Source organism: Sinohyriopsis cumingii, chromosome 4, assembly GCF_028554795.1.
Source record: "Sinohyriopsis cumingii isolate HCF-2022 chromosome 4, ASM2855479v2, whole genome shotgun sequence".
NCBI classification, from domain to species: domain Eukaryota; kingdom Metazoa; phylum Mollusca; class Bivalvia; order Unionida; family Unionidae; genus Sinohyriopsis; species Sinohyriopsis cumingii.
The window spans coordinates 144655507-144671360 of record NC_142964.1 but is presented as its reverse complement, the minus strand read 5'-3'; the positions used below and the strand labels follow the sequence as shown (position 1 = coordinate 144671360).

Below are 15854 nucleotides of genomic sequence, written 5' to 3'. Positions count from 1 at the left end.
TCTTTTCAAGGAATCTCTGAGGCTTTTTTGGTATGATTCTGTTTAAATTTTAGTTATTCGTCCTCCATAGTTATTTTCTAGTACGAAAACGTACCAAAGGTGATTCTCATATTTTCTTACTTTGTTTATGGCACTGCTATGGAATATCAAAGTTTTAGATTTATTTAACCAGGACCTCCCTTGAAAACATTTGTTTTGCGCCATGAAATTCGCCAAATCTGGAGCAACATGTAAGCCAAAGGAGCAATTTTTATGCCATGATGCAGGGACTTAAATATATGCGTAATATTCTATTAGCTCTATTTTAAATCTATAGAAACATGTCAATAAAACAGTTTTTATATGTTTTTACTACATTTTAAAGCACAGGAATAATTATTAATAAATATAACTATACCATTATACACAAGTGAAGTTCAATGTATAGCATATGAAAAGCAAGAATAAATAAAAATGTTTCTTATAAATGATAATACAAAATACTGCTTAGTCTTTATGAACAATGTCACTGAGACTTCATTTTTCCTTCTAACTGACAATACAAAATACTGCTTAATCTTTATTAACTTTGTAACTGAGATTTCATCAATATCCGCCTCATTTTCCCCCAGACCCTATTAAAGCCTCTATGTCGAAACGAAAGATGAGGTTCTGAAATAATTTCAACCTATAGGCACGGTGAAACGGGATCCGGAGATTTAAGGCATACCTGAAGATCCCATTGGACATAAAATGATCACATGTATAAAACAAACTGACATAGCTCATTGCAACCATTACCATAAATGGCCGAAACAAAGCACAACGCGTTGCTAAACAAATCCAGTAATAAAAAAATACATTAGTGTATTGGTGCCCCGGAAGACCGAGTGTTCTAAAGTGCCCTCCATTATCGAACACTCCATCTCATCTCTTTTCTCGCGGGTTAGAGTCTCGGGCTCGGCCTAGGTGGGTCTGCGAGAAAGCTTGCCAATAGGTTCCAGTGAGTCGGTGGTTCTTCCAAAAGATTTTCCGGGTTCTTCCTCCACCAGTTTTACTGGCATCCGTCTATACCCTGTCATGTGTTCAATAATGTCGTTAAGCACACAACAATAGCAATAATAATATGTATTGAAAAAATTATATCTAAGTATAATCAAGCGTTGAAATGTAGTAAATTAAACATGTTATGAGAATGTACTGAAATATCCTGAAATAATAATAATTTTTGATACTACTACTACTAATACTAATAATAATAACAATATTCACGTAAACATTCAAAAAGTATTTTAAAAAGATGTCTCAGATAAGGATTACGTCTGTGGATTGAACCATTTTTTACCATCCTTTTTATAGAGACCCCGGGTGGCTGATTGGTCTAAGGCGCACGCCTTTACAGATCACTGACATTTCACCTCTCTCTGTTTGGGTTTGAGTCTCGGCCAGCGTGGGTATGTTTGAAAGCTTGCTGTAGCTTCCCGTGGGTCGATGGTTCTTCCCGGGATTTTAACGGGTTCTACCACCAACAGATATACTAGCCGGCATGTGCTGAAAAATAGCGTTAAACCCACAACAACAATAACAACAACCATTCTTTATACTTCAGTAGTCCAGCAATATCATTGCTCAGCTTTGGTCTATGAAAGTCTTATTTTTTTGTTCGCAGTACACTGATAACGATTTCGGCTGTTGCATGATCATTTAACTTTAATCTTTGGGATTTATTCGTCTCTTCTCTACCTTCAGTTATTTCAGATCAGTTCAGCAAAGATTAAAATATCTGTTTCATTTGGAATTTGTTCGAAACGAGTTTATGTAACCTTTCCGGCTATCTTAAAATTTCCATAACTTAATATGTGCATTTATGTCTGCAATGCTTCAGTGAAGAATGCAGTATTAAATTGGTTGTCCTTCGAATTTGTCCCCAAACTATATCCTATCGGTAATTCCAACAAGAAAAATCAATACCGAATTTGTCATCTGTGCTTGGCAAGCTCCATTTCCTTAAATATTTCAGTAGTAAATCCCCCATGGGAATAATATTCCCGGTTCCTGTGCCAGGCTCCATTGATATGACAGCAGCACACCCAGAGAACTTTCTTCATATTAACCATGTTCAAAAATATGTCTTTGCCTCCAAGGTGATTGTTTACGTAGCCTTTCCTAGATAGCGATTCGTAACAGTTTTGGGTGTCTATCTACAGCTGAATTGCTTTCGTGACACAGTCTCTTGGACTGGGTATTGCTGCATGTGTATGATTTGATTCATGCCGACATCGACACCAGGAATGCTAACTTTATTCGTGGCCTGTTTTCTGATCACAGAACATACCGGTAAAATCTCTCTCTCTCTCTCTCTCTCTCTCTCTCTGACACACACACACACACACACACACACACTGCAGTCAGAACATTATGATTCTTGACTTAAAAGAGTATATTTTACTCAAGAAAATAAATATTTTAAAGAGCAAACCTTCAAGCCACCTTTCAAAAAAAGAAGAAGAAGAAGAAGAAAAAGAAGAAAACATACGATATTCAAAATCACGAATCACTCGGAAAGTCTTGGTACATTTCAGTTTTATGTGAAGTCAAAATAACGAAATTAAAAATAAAAGAAAATAATGCTTTGCAATTAAAAGAGAGGAAACATACCATTTGTACATGGAATGTAGAAGTACTGTACACATCTTACAATTAAATATATACCTGTGTAAATGCAATATTGCAATAGGTTGGCAATCGTGCGTTTACTACCCTGACCATTACAGGTCCACGTTGTGCATTGTGTATAATCATTTTTTAATTACATACTGATTAATTAGTTGTTTTTAGTCGATAATCATCAGCAATTTCATCAATGAGAGAAGTATAAACGTTGATATCAATAATACCGCCAGTAAAGAATCTTCGACAAATATCAAATATTTCATTAATTATTTCCGGCGAATTATTTCCAGTACGTTTTCCTCCAATCGGAACTTCTAATCTATCTACGTCAGAAAGAAAACTGTCAGGACAAGCAATAAGACCGCTTCCTTGAACAGAAAAGCTACTTCCAGTAGTGCCTGGGCTATATAAGTCACGAAATGCTTCTTCTTTTTCACTCCTTTTTAGTTCGACATCACGTTTAAAATCACGAAAATGCGGGTCATTATCTTCTGCAGGTCTGTTAATATATATGAAATATACATCTTTAATCCAATCATAATCATTATTCCAATGAAGAAGATATTCAGATTTTACATATTTTTCTAGTTGACGATTTCCACGTGCAGCAATATCTACTACCTTTTCACGTGGCAAATTTGTGATGCCCCTAATATCTTTAGACGTAAATTTATTCCTAACATCAATTAGTTCTGGTAATTGTTGTTGAGGAGATTGTAGTTGTTTTTGTCGTTCTATTTGTTGCTGCGGTGGAGAAAGTTAATGGGAAGGTTCTTGCTGGCGAGATTTTAGTTGCTGTTGTTGTTGAAGATGTGACTCCAAATAAAATTAATTTATGTCGTCAATGGATTTATATTATACTTTATCATATTTATTATACACTTTATCATAACTTCTAGCTTGGGGTTTGTTATAATACACACGATATAGCCATTTAAATAACTATTAGTATTTATGTTAGCATACTTAGGTTTTAAAATTTCTGACCTTCGAAAATAACTATCAAATGCAACACGAGATAAAGCTTCCTCTTCAATTTTTATAAGTTCTTCAATAACACCTTTTTTAATTTTTTTAATTAATGCAACATTTTCTTTCCTTACTTCAGGTTTAGGTGAAAGATCTTTTTTTACATCGGCTATTTCAGTACGAACTTTTCCAATACCTTCAAGTATTTCTTCCTCCATGGGGGGGGGAGGTTGAGCAGCAGGTATTCCATCTGGAAGATCTTTCAAAATATCTCTTGTTTGTTTAGTTCCTTTTGCTATCTTTGCAGTTTGTTCAGCATTTTTTCAGAAATCTTTGTAATAGGCTTAAATAATTGTGCTGTACCCTCTGCAAATTCAACTTGTGATTCTTGACGTTCTTGAAGTTTTTGTCTAAGAGAAACACGAATAGGCACAAACATTTTGATTGCTTCTAATCTTTCTCGAACTAATCTAGCTGTGTAAGATTCAACACCTGGTGCCTTTATTGATATAATAATGATCTAATTATAGCAGCAGAGAGGGCACGACCTCAGTGAGACGTCATATGGGTAAACGAAAACGCGCATACAAAATTTAGAAGAAACAAACGACAAAAATAAAGTAACAAAACAAAATAACGCCCGTGAGAGACTCTTGGAGAGAAACTCTCGGTAAAGTTAGATACTTTGGGTTAGCGTCGGTGACCTTTTTTAATTGTTTTCGTATGGGGTTTTTAGTTTCCAAAGTTACGTTTCAGCAAAAGGTCTGTTCGCCCTCTCTGCTACTCGAGTTTTAACAAGTCGGATTGTTAAGCCTCATTGAAGGTCCACAGGACCAAATTGTCGCAATTTTCTACTAATAAACTTCGAATAATTTATTGACTGTCATTGACAACTTTATACAAATCGTAATTGTTTCCACCATTAAATCGGATTAGTGTACGTTTCTTTTCAACGAATCTCTGAGTATTTTTTGGTATGATTCTGTTTAAGTTTTAGTTATTCGTCCTCCATATTTATTGTCTAGTACGAAAACGTACCAAAAGTGATTCTCATATGTTCTTACTTTGTTTACAGCACTGCTATGGAGTATCGAAGTTTTAGATTTATTTAACCAGGGCCTCCCTTGAAAACATTTGTTTTGCGCCATGAAATTCGCCAAATCTGGAGCAACATGTCAGCCATAGGAGCAATTGTTATGCCATGATGCAGGGACTTAAATATATGCGTAATATTCTATTAGCTCTATTTTAAATCTATATTAACATGTCCATAAAACAGTTTTTATTTCTTTTTATTACATTTTAAAACACAAGAATAATTATTTATACACAAATGAAGTTCAGTGTATAGCATATGAAAAGAAAGAATGAATAAGAATGTTTCTTTATAACTGATAATACAAAATATTGCTTAGTCTTTATTAACTTTGTAACTGAGATTTCATCAATATCCGCCTCATTTTTCCCCACACCCTATTTAAGCCTCTAGGTCGAAACGAAAGACGACGAGCTTCTGAAATAATTTCAACCTATAGGCACGGTGAAACGGGATCCGGAGATTAAAGGCATAACTCAAGACCTCCTTTGGCATAAAATGATCACATGCATAAAACAAACTGACATAGCTCATTGCAACCATTACCATAAATGGCCGAAACAAAGCACAACGCGTTGTTAAACAAATCCAGTATAATAAGAAAATACAATAGAGTATTGGTGCCCCGGATGACCGAGAGTTCCAAAGTGCTGTCCATTACCGAACACGGCCAACTCATCTCTTTCCTCGTGGGTTAGAGTTTCGGGCTCGGCCAAGGTGGGTATGCAAAAAAGCTTGCCAATAGGTTCCAGTGAGTCGGTGGTTCTTCCAAGAGATTTTCCGTGTTCTTCCTCCACCAGTTTTACTGGCATCCGTCTGTACCCTGTGATGTGCTCAATAATGTCGTTAAGCACACAAGAGTAGCAATAATAATATGTATTGAAAAAATTATATCTAAGTATAATCAAGCGTTGAAATGTAGTAAATTAAACATGTCATAAGAATGTGCTGAAATATTCTGAAATAACAGTAATAATAACGATACTACTAATTCTAATAATAATAACAATATTCACGTAAACATTCAAAACGTATTTTAAAAAGATGTCTCAGATAAGGATTACGTCTGTGGATTGAACCATTTTTTACCATTCTTTTTTAGGGACCCCGGCTGGCCGATTGGTCTAAGGCGCTCGCCTTTACAGATCACTGACATTTCACCTCTCTCTCTGCTTAGTTCGATTCTCGGCCAGAGTGGGTATTTTGAAAGCTTGTCGTAGCTTCCCGTGCGTCTGTGGTTCTTCCCTGAATTTTAACGGGTTCTTCCACCAACAGATATACTAGCCGCCATCTGCTGAAAAATAGCGTTGAACCCACAACAACAATAACAACAACCATTCTTTATACTTCAGTAGTCCAGCAATATCATTGCTCAGCTTTGGTCTATGAAAGTCTTATTTGTTTGTTCGAAGTACAACTGATAACGATTTCGGCTGTTTCATGATCATTTCACTTTGATCTTTAGGATTTATTCTTCTGTGCTCTACCTTCAATTATTTCAGATCAGTTCAGCAAAGGTTAAAATATCTGTTTCATTTGGATTTTGTTCGAAACAAGTTTAAGTAACCTTTCCGGCTATCTTAAAATTTCCATAACTTAACATGTGCATTTATGTCTGCAATGCTTCAGTGAAGAATGCAGTATTAAAGCGGTTGTCCTTCGAATTTGTCTCCAAACTATATCCTATCGGTAATTTCAACAAGAAATATCAATACCGAATTTGTCATCTGTGCTTGGCAAGCTGCATTTCCTTAAATATTTCAGTAGTAAATCCCACATGGGAATAATATTCCCGGTTCATGTGTCAGGCTATACCCAGAGAACTTTCTGCATATTAATGATGTTCAAAAATATATGTCGTTGCCTCCAAGGTGATTGCTTACGTAGCCTTTCCTAGATAGCGATTCCCAACAGTTTTGGGTATCTATCTACAGCTGAATCGCTTTCGTGATGCATTCTATTAGACTGGGTATTGCTGCATGTGTATGATTTGATTCATGCCGACATCGACACCAGAAATACTAACTTTATTCCTGGCCTGTTTCTGATCACACAACATACCGGAAAAATCTCTCAATCTCTCTCTCTCTCTCTCTCTCTCTCTCTCTCTCTCATAATGCAGCCAGAACAGAATGATTCTTGACTTACAAAAGTATGTTTTGCTCAAGAAAATAAATATTTTCAAGAGAAAAAAACTTCAAGCCAGCTTTCAAAAGCATAAGAAGAAGAAGAAGAAGAAGAAGAAGAAGAAAAACCCCAAAATCACGAATCACTCGGAAAGTCTTGGTACATTTCAGTTTTATGTGAAGTCAAAATAACGAAATTAAAAATAAAAGAAAATAATGCTTTACAATTAAAAGAGAGCAAACATACCATTTGTACATGGAATGTAGAAGTACTGTACACATCTTACAATTAAATATATACCTGTGTAAATGCAATATTGCTTATTAAATGTTATTTTACCCATATCTTTAGGTTGATAACGCCGAGAAACCTAACTCGTACTACGAGTACACAGACGCCGTGCGCTCCAATTTCATTATTTTCTGTTATCAGAAGTTCAAATGAGTTTTCAGTTGTTGTGTTACTTAATGAACAATGAGTTTTCAGTTGTTGTGTTACTTAATGAACAATGAGTTTTCAGTTGTTGTGTTACTTAATGAACAATGAGTTTTCAGTTGTTGTGTTACTTAATGAACAATCAATACGGAACACATATCTAGAAACCGTGATACTTCCAATTCAGTGTGAAAAATAACGAAATTTTCTAGTATAAGTTGTTTTTCGCACTTTTAGAAACACATATTGGTATTGTATCGACGTTGGTGTCAGAAATGATGAAGATGAAATTTGCCAGGACGATCAGAACTCAAGATTAAATTGTTCGTTTTGTACCTTTTCGGCTCTATCATCTAAATAGAATGGAGAAATCTATAAGGTCTTAATTCTGGAAGCTGCTCATTTGTGTACGCTGCCATAATAACGTCATGCATAGACATAATAACGTCATGCATAAACATAAACAGTAACGTCAGATTGATCACTGAATTGTATCCCTGACAACAAAACAATCTTCGATATTTTAATTTAATCAACAAATCTGACTAACCAATTAAAATTATTATACCGAGGAAACACAGTAAGCGTTTCAAATGTAAAAAAGGAACTTGTCATTCCTTAGTATAATAGTTATTGACTCAAGTAAGGATATTTATTAAAACAAAATGCTACAGTTCAGTTTGATTATTTAATACGGTCGAAAAGTAGCTCCTTTCGAATTTATGGATGTCAATTCGTATAAACAATCTCAACTGTAAAGTGAATAATTCGTCAAATGTTGAGAGAATTTAATTACAGATACACAAATTTATGCTAATCGCACAGGCATTTTATTCCGGGGGAAACTAATGTGTACACTCACCAATTAACACAAGAAACTAACTCTCGCCGGTCACAATCTGACCCATCGATGGCTCCGATCTAATTTTCCGATACTATTTGCGCATTCGATCACTCAAAATGTACACCACTGTAAAGAAGACATTCTACACCTTTCATCCGCTACCATTTAAGTAACCTTATTGATTCTGAATCTCTAATTTTGCGACAAGTGTATATGTTGCTTCGTGTCTTCCACACACAAGCGCCAATTTAATAACTCGGAGTGAATGTGACCAATTGGTAAGTGTACACATTAGTTTCCCCCCAATCAAGTGACTGTGACTAACCGATATAAATACAACTTTGAAGTGAAGAATCCCGAAAGTTTTGGGAGAGTTTAATAACTGAAACACAAGTCGATCAATGCTAACTGAAACATATACAAGTTTGAACTTTTTGTCACATACATACAAAATCCTATAAACATCAATTGTTTTAGCGCTGAGCGCAGTGCCGAGAGACACGAAGTTGAGCTTAACAAGAACTGTGGACACGCGCAATGACAACGTCCCTGGAAAAACCCAGCTGACAGTAAAGGTCCAATTTCCCGCCGGGGTCAGAAATAATGTCACCATCGAGATAATCTCGTCCTATGAGTACATAGTCCCCGCCTTTGTGAAGGTGGTGAGTTTCAGTGTGGGCTCCAATCTTAGGCTGGACATCGGCGAGGCAGTACTTTTAGACATCCCAGTTTCCCGTCCTGGAAAAGAATACTTCAGTCTGGTAAGTTTGGCAATATTCATTCCAAGCATGAAATTACACTTCTTAATTTAACAGTAATTGTTAAATGAACAATTAATCAAAGGGATAATGAAGCCAGAGTGGTAGAAAAGTGTGCACAGGACGATAAATGGCCCAAGGATATTGCCATTTCAGAGATCGAAGAAAGTAGGATGTAAACTTAACATTTATTCGTGTTAACATTTATTCGTGTTGTTTCTCAAGGTTCAGAAATAAACAAATATATACAGAACTAGAACGCTATTTATTTCCTGATCATTAAAAACATTACTGTTTTTAAATTGAGATTTACACTGGTCGATTTAAAAAAAATGAAATAGCATGTTGCTTCCAAATAATAAAATATTTGTTCTTTATACACAACGAAGGTTAAGCATAAAACTGTCAAACATTTATTCTTTTTCGTTTCAGATATTACTTTGGTTTCGTCTACTATTATGACAATTTAAACATATGTTAACCTCAAAAAACATGTTGATATTGTTTCCAGGTGGCGGCCCTTTACCTTGGTACGGTTACTAACAATGGATACGATACAAACATTGCTGCCAGCCAAATGTCCTTCACGTTCGAGGTCGTCATGGCGAATAACGTTGGTCTTGGGGAGGTGGCAGAGTACTGGACCAGTGTTGGAATGGAGTATAACAACAGCAAGTACGTGCGTGTCTGTCAGGTCAGCAACACGTTAAAGGTGAGAATTTATTGACAAACCTGTTATGATTCACTACAACTTGGTTCACAATGATAAATTAGATCATGTTCAGCTCATTCATAAACTTTATTGAAATGAGTACTATTTGAGAAACAATACTCTCTCTCTCTCTCTCTCTCTCTCTCTCTCTCTCTCTCTCTTTGTATTTCAATTGTATTTACTGCTTTTCTATACAGAAAATTACTGCTTATTGGCACAATGCAAGCAAATAAGACTTAAAATCAAACTAAACTTTGCCAATTTTATAGTAGTAATTGATATTTTCAAAAATACATTCTCAAACGAGTCCACGTTTGTCTTTGGTGTCAGGTTAATCACTGTTCTCGCAATGTTTGATACAGGTGCCATGTAGATAAAACGAAGTGCCTCTTTCTGAGATGGAAGAACATTAGCAACCCATGTTCAACTGCCCTTCTAAGGTGTTTTGACTACCACCGCAATTATTTCATAATATCTGGTTTTTAACAAGTCAGAATGTTGAATATTCACTGTAAATACGTTTTCCTTTTTTTTCGTTCAACATGTAAAGATTATTGTGGAATATTGGCTTAATCCTTCCTGATCAAAAAGAAAACTTGCAACAATCAACGTACGTATTTAATATCCATTGGCCAAATCAAACCCAAAGTTGTTAAATGTAATTATAAAATGTGTTAATTTTTTAAAATTATTTCAATGTTATATAATTTGAAAATTTTAAATATATTTGATTTAGTGTATATGTACTCACTTAGTGACAAATTCAAGAGAATTGCTATACAAGTGATAAAAATGTAATATTATTTGACATGAAGTCATTTCTATTATAAAGAAAAAAACTGATTCTATCTCGCTTTTCTTTCAGAGCCCATTTCTGACTTACATAAGTCGCCCTTGGCTTGTACCATACAAGGACAACATGCGCAAAAAAATGCATGAGGAAGTCGAGATCATGCAGTAGTCAAGGAAACAAGCACTTCGAGAATGACCTAACAAATGCCTGTCAGACGATATGAAGCGGCTTTATTTTTAATTGAAAATTCAGAACTAGTTGGTTAATTTAAGATATTGATTTAAATTCGAATTCCTAGATTTTATGTGTATTTCAACTCAGTGTTGAATAGTGGTTAAAAATGGTGGTGATTACCTCAGACATTCTAAAAGAAAATAATGCAAGGATTATAGAGACGAGTACTGAGGTAACTGGTGAATTAGCTGAAATCTCGTTTAACAGATAATATACGAATTTAATGCTGTTATCATTTTTTCATGGGAATATAAATGTATATTTCATCTTATGCTGCGCTTTTAGGGTTTCTCCTTTTTCTGCGCACTACTGCAATCTCTATGCTTCAATAGGTACTTTTTATTTGTTTTTAAATGAAAACGTTTGAGCGTAGATATCCGATTCTGAAGAAGGTAATGCTTATTCATAGCGATGTTAGCTGACCACTTACAACATCGTATAGTCTATACGGCCACTTTGTCAATGTACAGTAGTATATATGACCAGTTTATTATCATATAGTCTATATGGCTACTTTGTTATCATACAGTCCATGTGGCCACTTTGTTATCACCTAGTATATATGGCGACTTTGTCAATGTATGGTCTTATGTAGCCACTTTGTCAATGTATGGTCTATGTGGCCACTTTGTCAAGGTATGGTCTATGTGGACACTTTGTCAAGGTATGGTCTATGTGGCAACTTTGACAATGTATGGTCTATGTGGCAACTTTGTCAAGGTATGGTCTATGTGGCCACTTTGTCAATGTATGGTCTATGTGGCCACTTTGTCAATGTATGGTCTATGTGGCCACTTTGTCAAGGTATGGTCTATGTGGCCACTTTGTCAAGGTATGGTCTATGTGGCCACTTTGTAAATGTCATGTTCTGGTGACCTGTGTTATTATCATGATCGCTAATTTTGTCAACCAATCAGATGAAGCCTTATATCTTCGCGTTTGGGAGACTGTGCAGTATAGCTGAAGAGCATCAGTGTGTGCCTATCGAGTTGATTCACTATCAAATTTCAGAAAGCTGCATTTCCATTGGCTAACACAAAGATCACCAGAACATGACCACTATCGGTCGCTGTCAGATCTTCACAAAGGACGGTGGAGATCTTATTTTAATCAGATTGGCTTCTTTTCTTTCTTCTTTTCTCACAAGCAACGTGTTGGATGTTAATTGGTATTATTTCATTTTGTACGTTTCTTATGTTGTTTTTTGTTCTTTAATATCATTAAAGACAAAATATTAGGATAGAATTAACAACTTTGCATATAGGATCAATTTAATTTACAGCAAATTGAACATTTACGCTCTCTCTCTCTCTCTCTCTCTCTCTCTCTCTCTCTCTCTCTCTCTCTCTCTCCGTATAACAGGTTAGAAATTCCGGAATGTAAAAATGCTAGCTTACGCGTCTCGATAGCAAAATTTGGGTCAAGACGTTTCCCTCTACAAGCATAATTACTCAGTAAAACATCTGGCAGATAAGCCTTAAATATACCATTTCCTAGCCATATTACTCAGTAACGTCTCAAATAGGCCCTTAAATATACCATCTTCAAGCTAAATTATTCAGGAACACATTTCACAGATAGACCTTAAAGATGCCATCTCCAAGATGAATTACCCGGTAACATCTCTAACAGACAGGCTGTTAAAGATACCATTTCCAAGACAAATTACTCAGTAACTGATAGATATGCCTTTAAAGATGCCATCTCCATGACGAATTACTCAATAACTTCTCTGACAGACATACATGTAAAGATGCAGTCTCCACGACGAAGTACTCAGTAACGTTTCTTGCAGACATGCCTTTAAAGATGCCATCTCTAAGACGAATTACTCAATGACTTCTCTGACAGACATACTTGTAAAGATGCAATCTTCACGACGAAGTACTCAGTAACGTCTCTTACAGACATGCCTTAAAAGATGCCATCTCTAAGACGAATTACTCATTAACTGACAGACATATTTTTAAGGATACCAACTCTAAGACGAATTACTCAGTAACTAACAGACATACCTTTAAAGATGCCATCTCCAGGACGCATTACACAATAGCGTCTCTGACAGACATACCTGTAAAGATGCCATCTCCAAGACGAATTACTCAGTAACGTCTCTGACAAACATGCCTTTAAAGATGTCATCTCTCGTCAATAACGTTTGTGACAGACATACCTGTAAAGATGTCATCTCCAAGACGAATTACTCAGTAACGTCTCTGATAGACATACCATTAAAGATGCAATCTCCAAGACGAATTATTCAGTAATGTCTGCCACAGAAAGCCATTAAAGATGCCATCTCCAAGACGAATTGCTCAATAACGTCTCTGACAGACATAACTGTAAAGTAGCAATCTCCAAGACGAATTACTCAGTAAAAACTTCCGACAGACATATCTTTAATGATGCCATCTCCAAGACGAATTACTCAGTTACGTCTCTGACAGACATGCCTTTCCAGTATAAACATCTGACAGATATGCCTTTAAAGATGCCATCTCCAACAGAAATTACCTAATAACGTTTCTGACAGACATGCCTTTAAAGATGCCATCTACAAGACGAATTACTCAGTAACGTGTCTCAAAGACATGCCTTTAAAGATGCCATATCCAAAACGAATTACTCAGTAAAATCTCTTGCAGACATGCTTTTAAACATCCCATCTACGAGACGAATTACTCAGTAACGTCTCTCAAAGACATGCCTTTAAACATGCCATCTCTAAGAGGAATTACTCATTAACGTCTTTGACAAATATGCCTTTAAAGATGTCATCCCCAAGATGAATTTCATAGTAACGTCTCTCACAGATATGCCTTTAAAGATGCCATCTCCAAGATGAATTATTCAGTAACGTCTCTCACAGATATGAATTTAATGATACCATCTCCAAGACGAATTACTCAGTAACATCTCTCACAGATATTCCTTTAAGAATGCCATCTCCGAGACGAATTAATCAGTAACGTTTCTCACAGACATGCCTTTAAAGATTCCATCTCCAAGACGAATTACCCATTAACGTTTCTCTTTTTGTTTGTCTTTAACGATGCCATCTCCAAGAGGAATTAATCAGTAACGTATCTGGCAAACATGCCGTTAAAGTTTTCATTACCATACCGACTTACTCAATAATGGCTTTCACAGACATGCCCTTAAAGATGTCATTTCCTTGCCAAATTGCTCAGTAACGTTTCTCACAGACATGCCTTTTAAGATACCATCTCCAAGACGAATTACGCAGGAACGTCTCTTACAGACATGCTTTTAATGATGCCATCCCCAAGTCTAATTACTCAGTAACGTCTCTGACAAACATACCTGTAAAGATACCATCTCAACGACAAATTACTCAGTAACGTATCTTGCAGACATGCCTTTAAAGATGCCATCTCCAAGACAAATTACTCAGTAACTGATAGACATGCCTTTAAAGATGCCATCTCCACGACGACGTACTCAGTAATGTCTCTCGCAGACATGCCTTTAAAGATGCCATCTCCAAGACGAATTACCCAATAACTTCTCTGACAGACGTACCTGTAACGATGCAATCTCCAAGACGAATTACTCAGTTAAAACATCTGACAGACATACCTTTAATGATGCCATATCCAAGACGAATTGCTCAGTTACATCTCTGACAGCCATGCCTTTAAGGATGCCATCTCCTAGACGAATTACTTAGTAAAAACATCTGACAGACACGACTTTAAAGATCCCATCTCCAAGACCAATTACTCAGTACCGTCTCTGACAGACATGCCTTTAAAGACGCCAACTCCAAGACGAATTACGCAGTAACGTCTCTCGCAGACATGCCTTTAAAGACTCCAACTCCAAGACGAATTACCTAGTAACGTCTCTGACAGACGTGCCTTTAACGATGCCATCTCCAAGACTAATTATTCAGTAAAAACTTTGATAGACATGCCTTTAAGGTGTAATCTCCACGACGAATTACTCATTAACTTCTCTAACAAACGTACCTTTAAAAATACCATATCCAAGACGAATTAATCAGTAACGTCACTGACAGACATACCTTTAAAGATACCAAATTCACAATCAAACAGGGCAGCATTACGTCCACGTGACCTTGTCTCGTAGATGATGCAGAGCGCTATAAAAAAAAAACTTGAAACTAAAATATAACAAAAATGAACCGATTATTCCAAATCTTTTAATTAGAAATAATGCTATTATTTCCTCCTTTTTAGCCGGAACGTTTACGCAGCAATAAATAGTCATCAGGAACAAATGACACAGAGCCTTATTTATTTATTTATTTATTTATTTATTTATTTATTTATTGGAAAAAGACACAGAGCCTTTTTTATTTATTTATTTATTTATTTATTTATTTATTTATTTATTTATTTATTTATTCATTGGTGAAGTCATTTCCATTTTAGCAGCAATTAATCTAATTTAGTATAGTACGAGATGCCTTTACTAGCAAAGACATATAGGATTAAACTTATCGCCGTTGACGGAGGAGGTGCCGTAATGTTTACTTTTGCAATAAATTCATAATTGTTAGTTAATTTGGTGCTGTCCTATACATCCGTTTCTCAAAAAGAAATATTTTGCATGATTTACATGCTGACTGGGTAACTTAAAATTGTTCTGTCGAAATATTGACTTCTCAAGGGATCACATCTCATTTTTAGCCAGGAAATTGTGACTTCTGTGGGATGACATCTCATTTTGTACTGTGGAAATACAGACTTCTGAGGGATCATAAATCATTTTAACTGTGGTAATATTGACTTCTGTCGGATCATATCTCATTTTTTACCGTGGAAATATTGACTTACATGGGATCTCATTTTTACGTGGAAATAACGCAGTACATATTTCCAATATGCAAAACAAGTCCTGCTTAGCGAATTGTTCACGCTTTAAAATGGGGGATAAATTAGTGTGTAAAAATGATTGTTTCCGTAAGGAATGTTTCTGTTTATATTGCGCAGATGTTGTTTTTCTTTAATTCCATGCACTACATTGCATGTTTATTTCTTCAAATCACGTATAATATTATTGAAGAGCCAGACACGTCAACTTCTGACCGTAAAATGTTTATTTCAACAACAATCATTACAACCAATTTCACGCTTTTCATATATAAAAATGAAAAATATCCTTTAAACCAGTCCAAGATGTCACATTACAATCATTTTTACAGCAAACACCCTGAGGCATGAATTATAAGGGACATTAAAAGTTTA

General features: G+C 35.7%; 1 protein-coding gene across 2 annotated transcripts; it reads left to right on the top strand.

The window, feature by feature from the left end:
* The first annotated feature begins 2080 nt into the window (after positions 1-2080).
* LOC149802258 (uncharacterized) lies at positions 2081-10891 on the top strand. Of its 2 annotated transcripts, none has more exons than XM_089954412.1 (4): positions 2081-2316; positions 8601-8884; positions 9393-9593; positions 10459-10891. In XM_089954412.1, exons 1-4 carry the CDS (start codon positions 2250-2252, stop codon positions 10552-10554), a joined length of 648 nt encoding a protein of 215 aa, XP_089810538.1. In that variant the 5' UTR covers positions 2081-2249; the 3' UTR covers positions 10555-10891. The 2 variants fall into 2 exon arrangements, with proteins under 2 accessions (XP_089810538.1, XP_089810539.1); XM_089954413.1 differs by lacking the exon at positions 2081-2316 and adding an exon at positions 4704-4847.
* The last annotated feature ends 4963 nt before the right edge of the window (positions 10892-15854 follow it).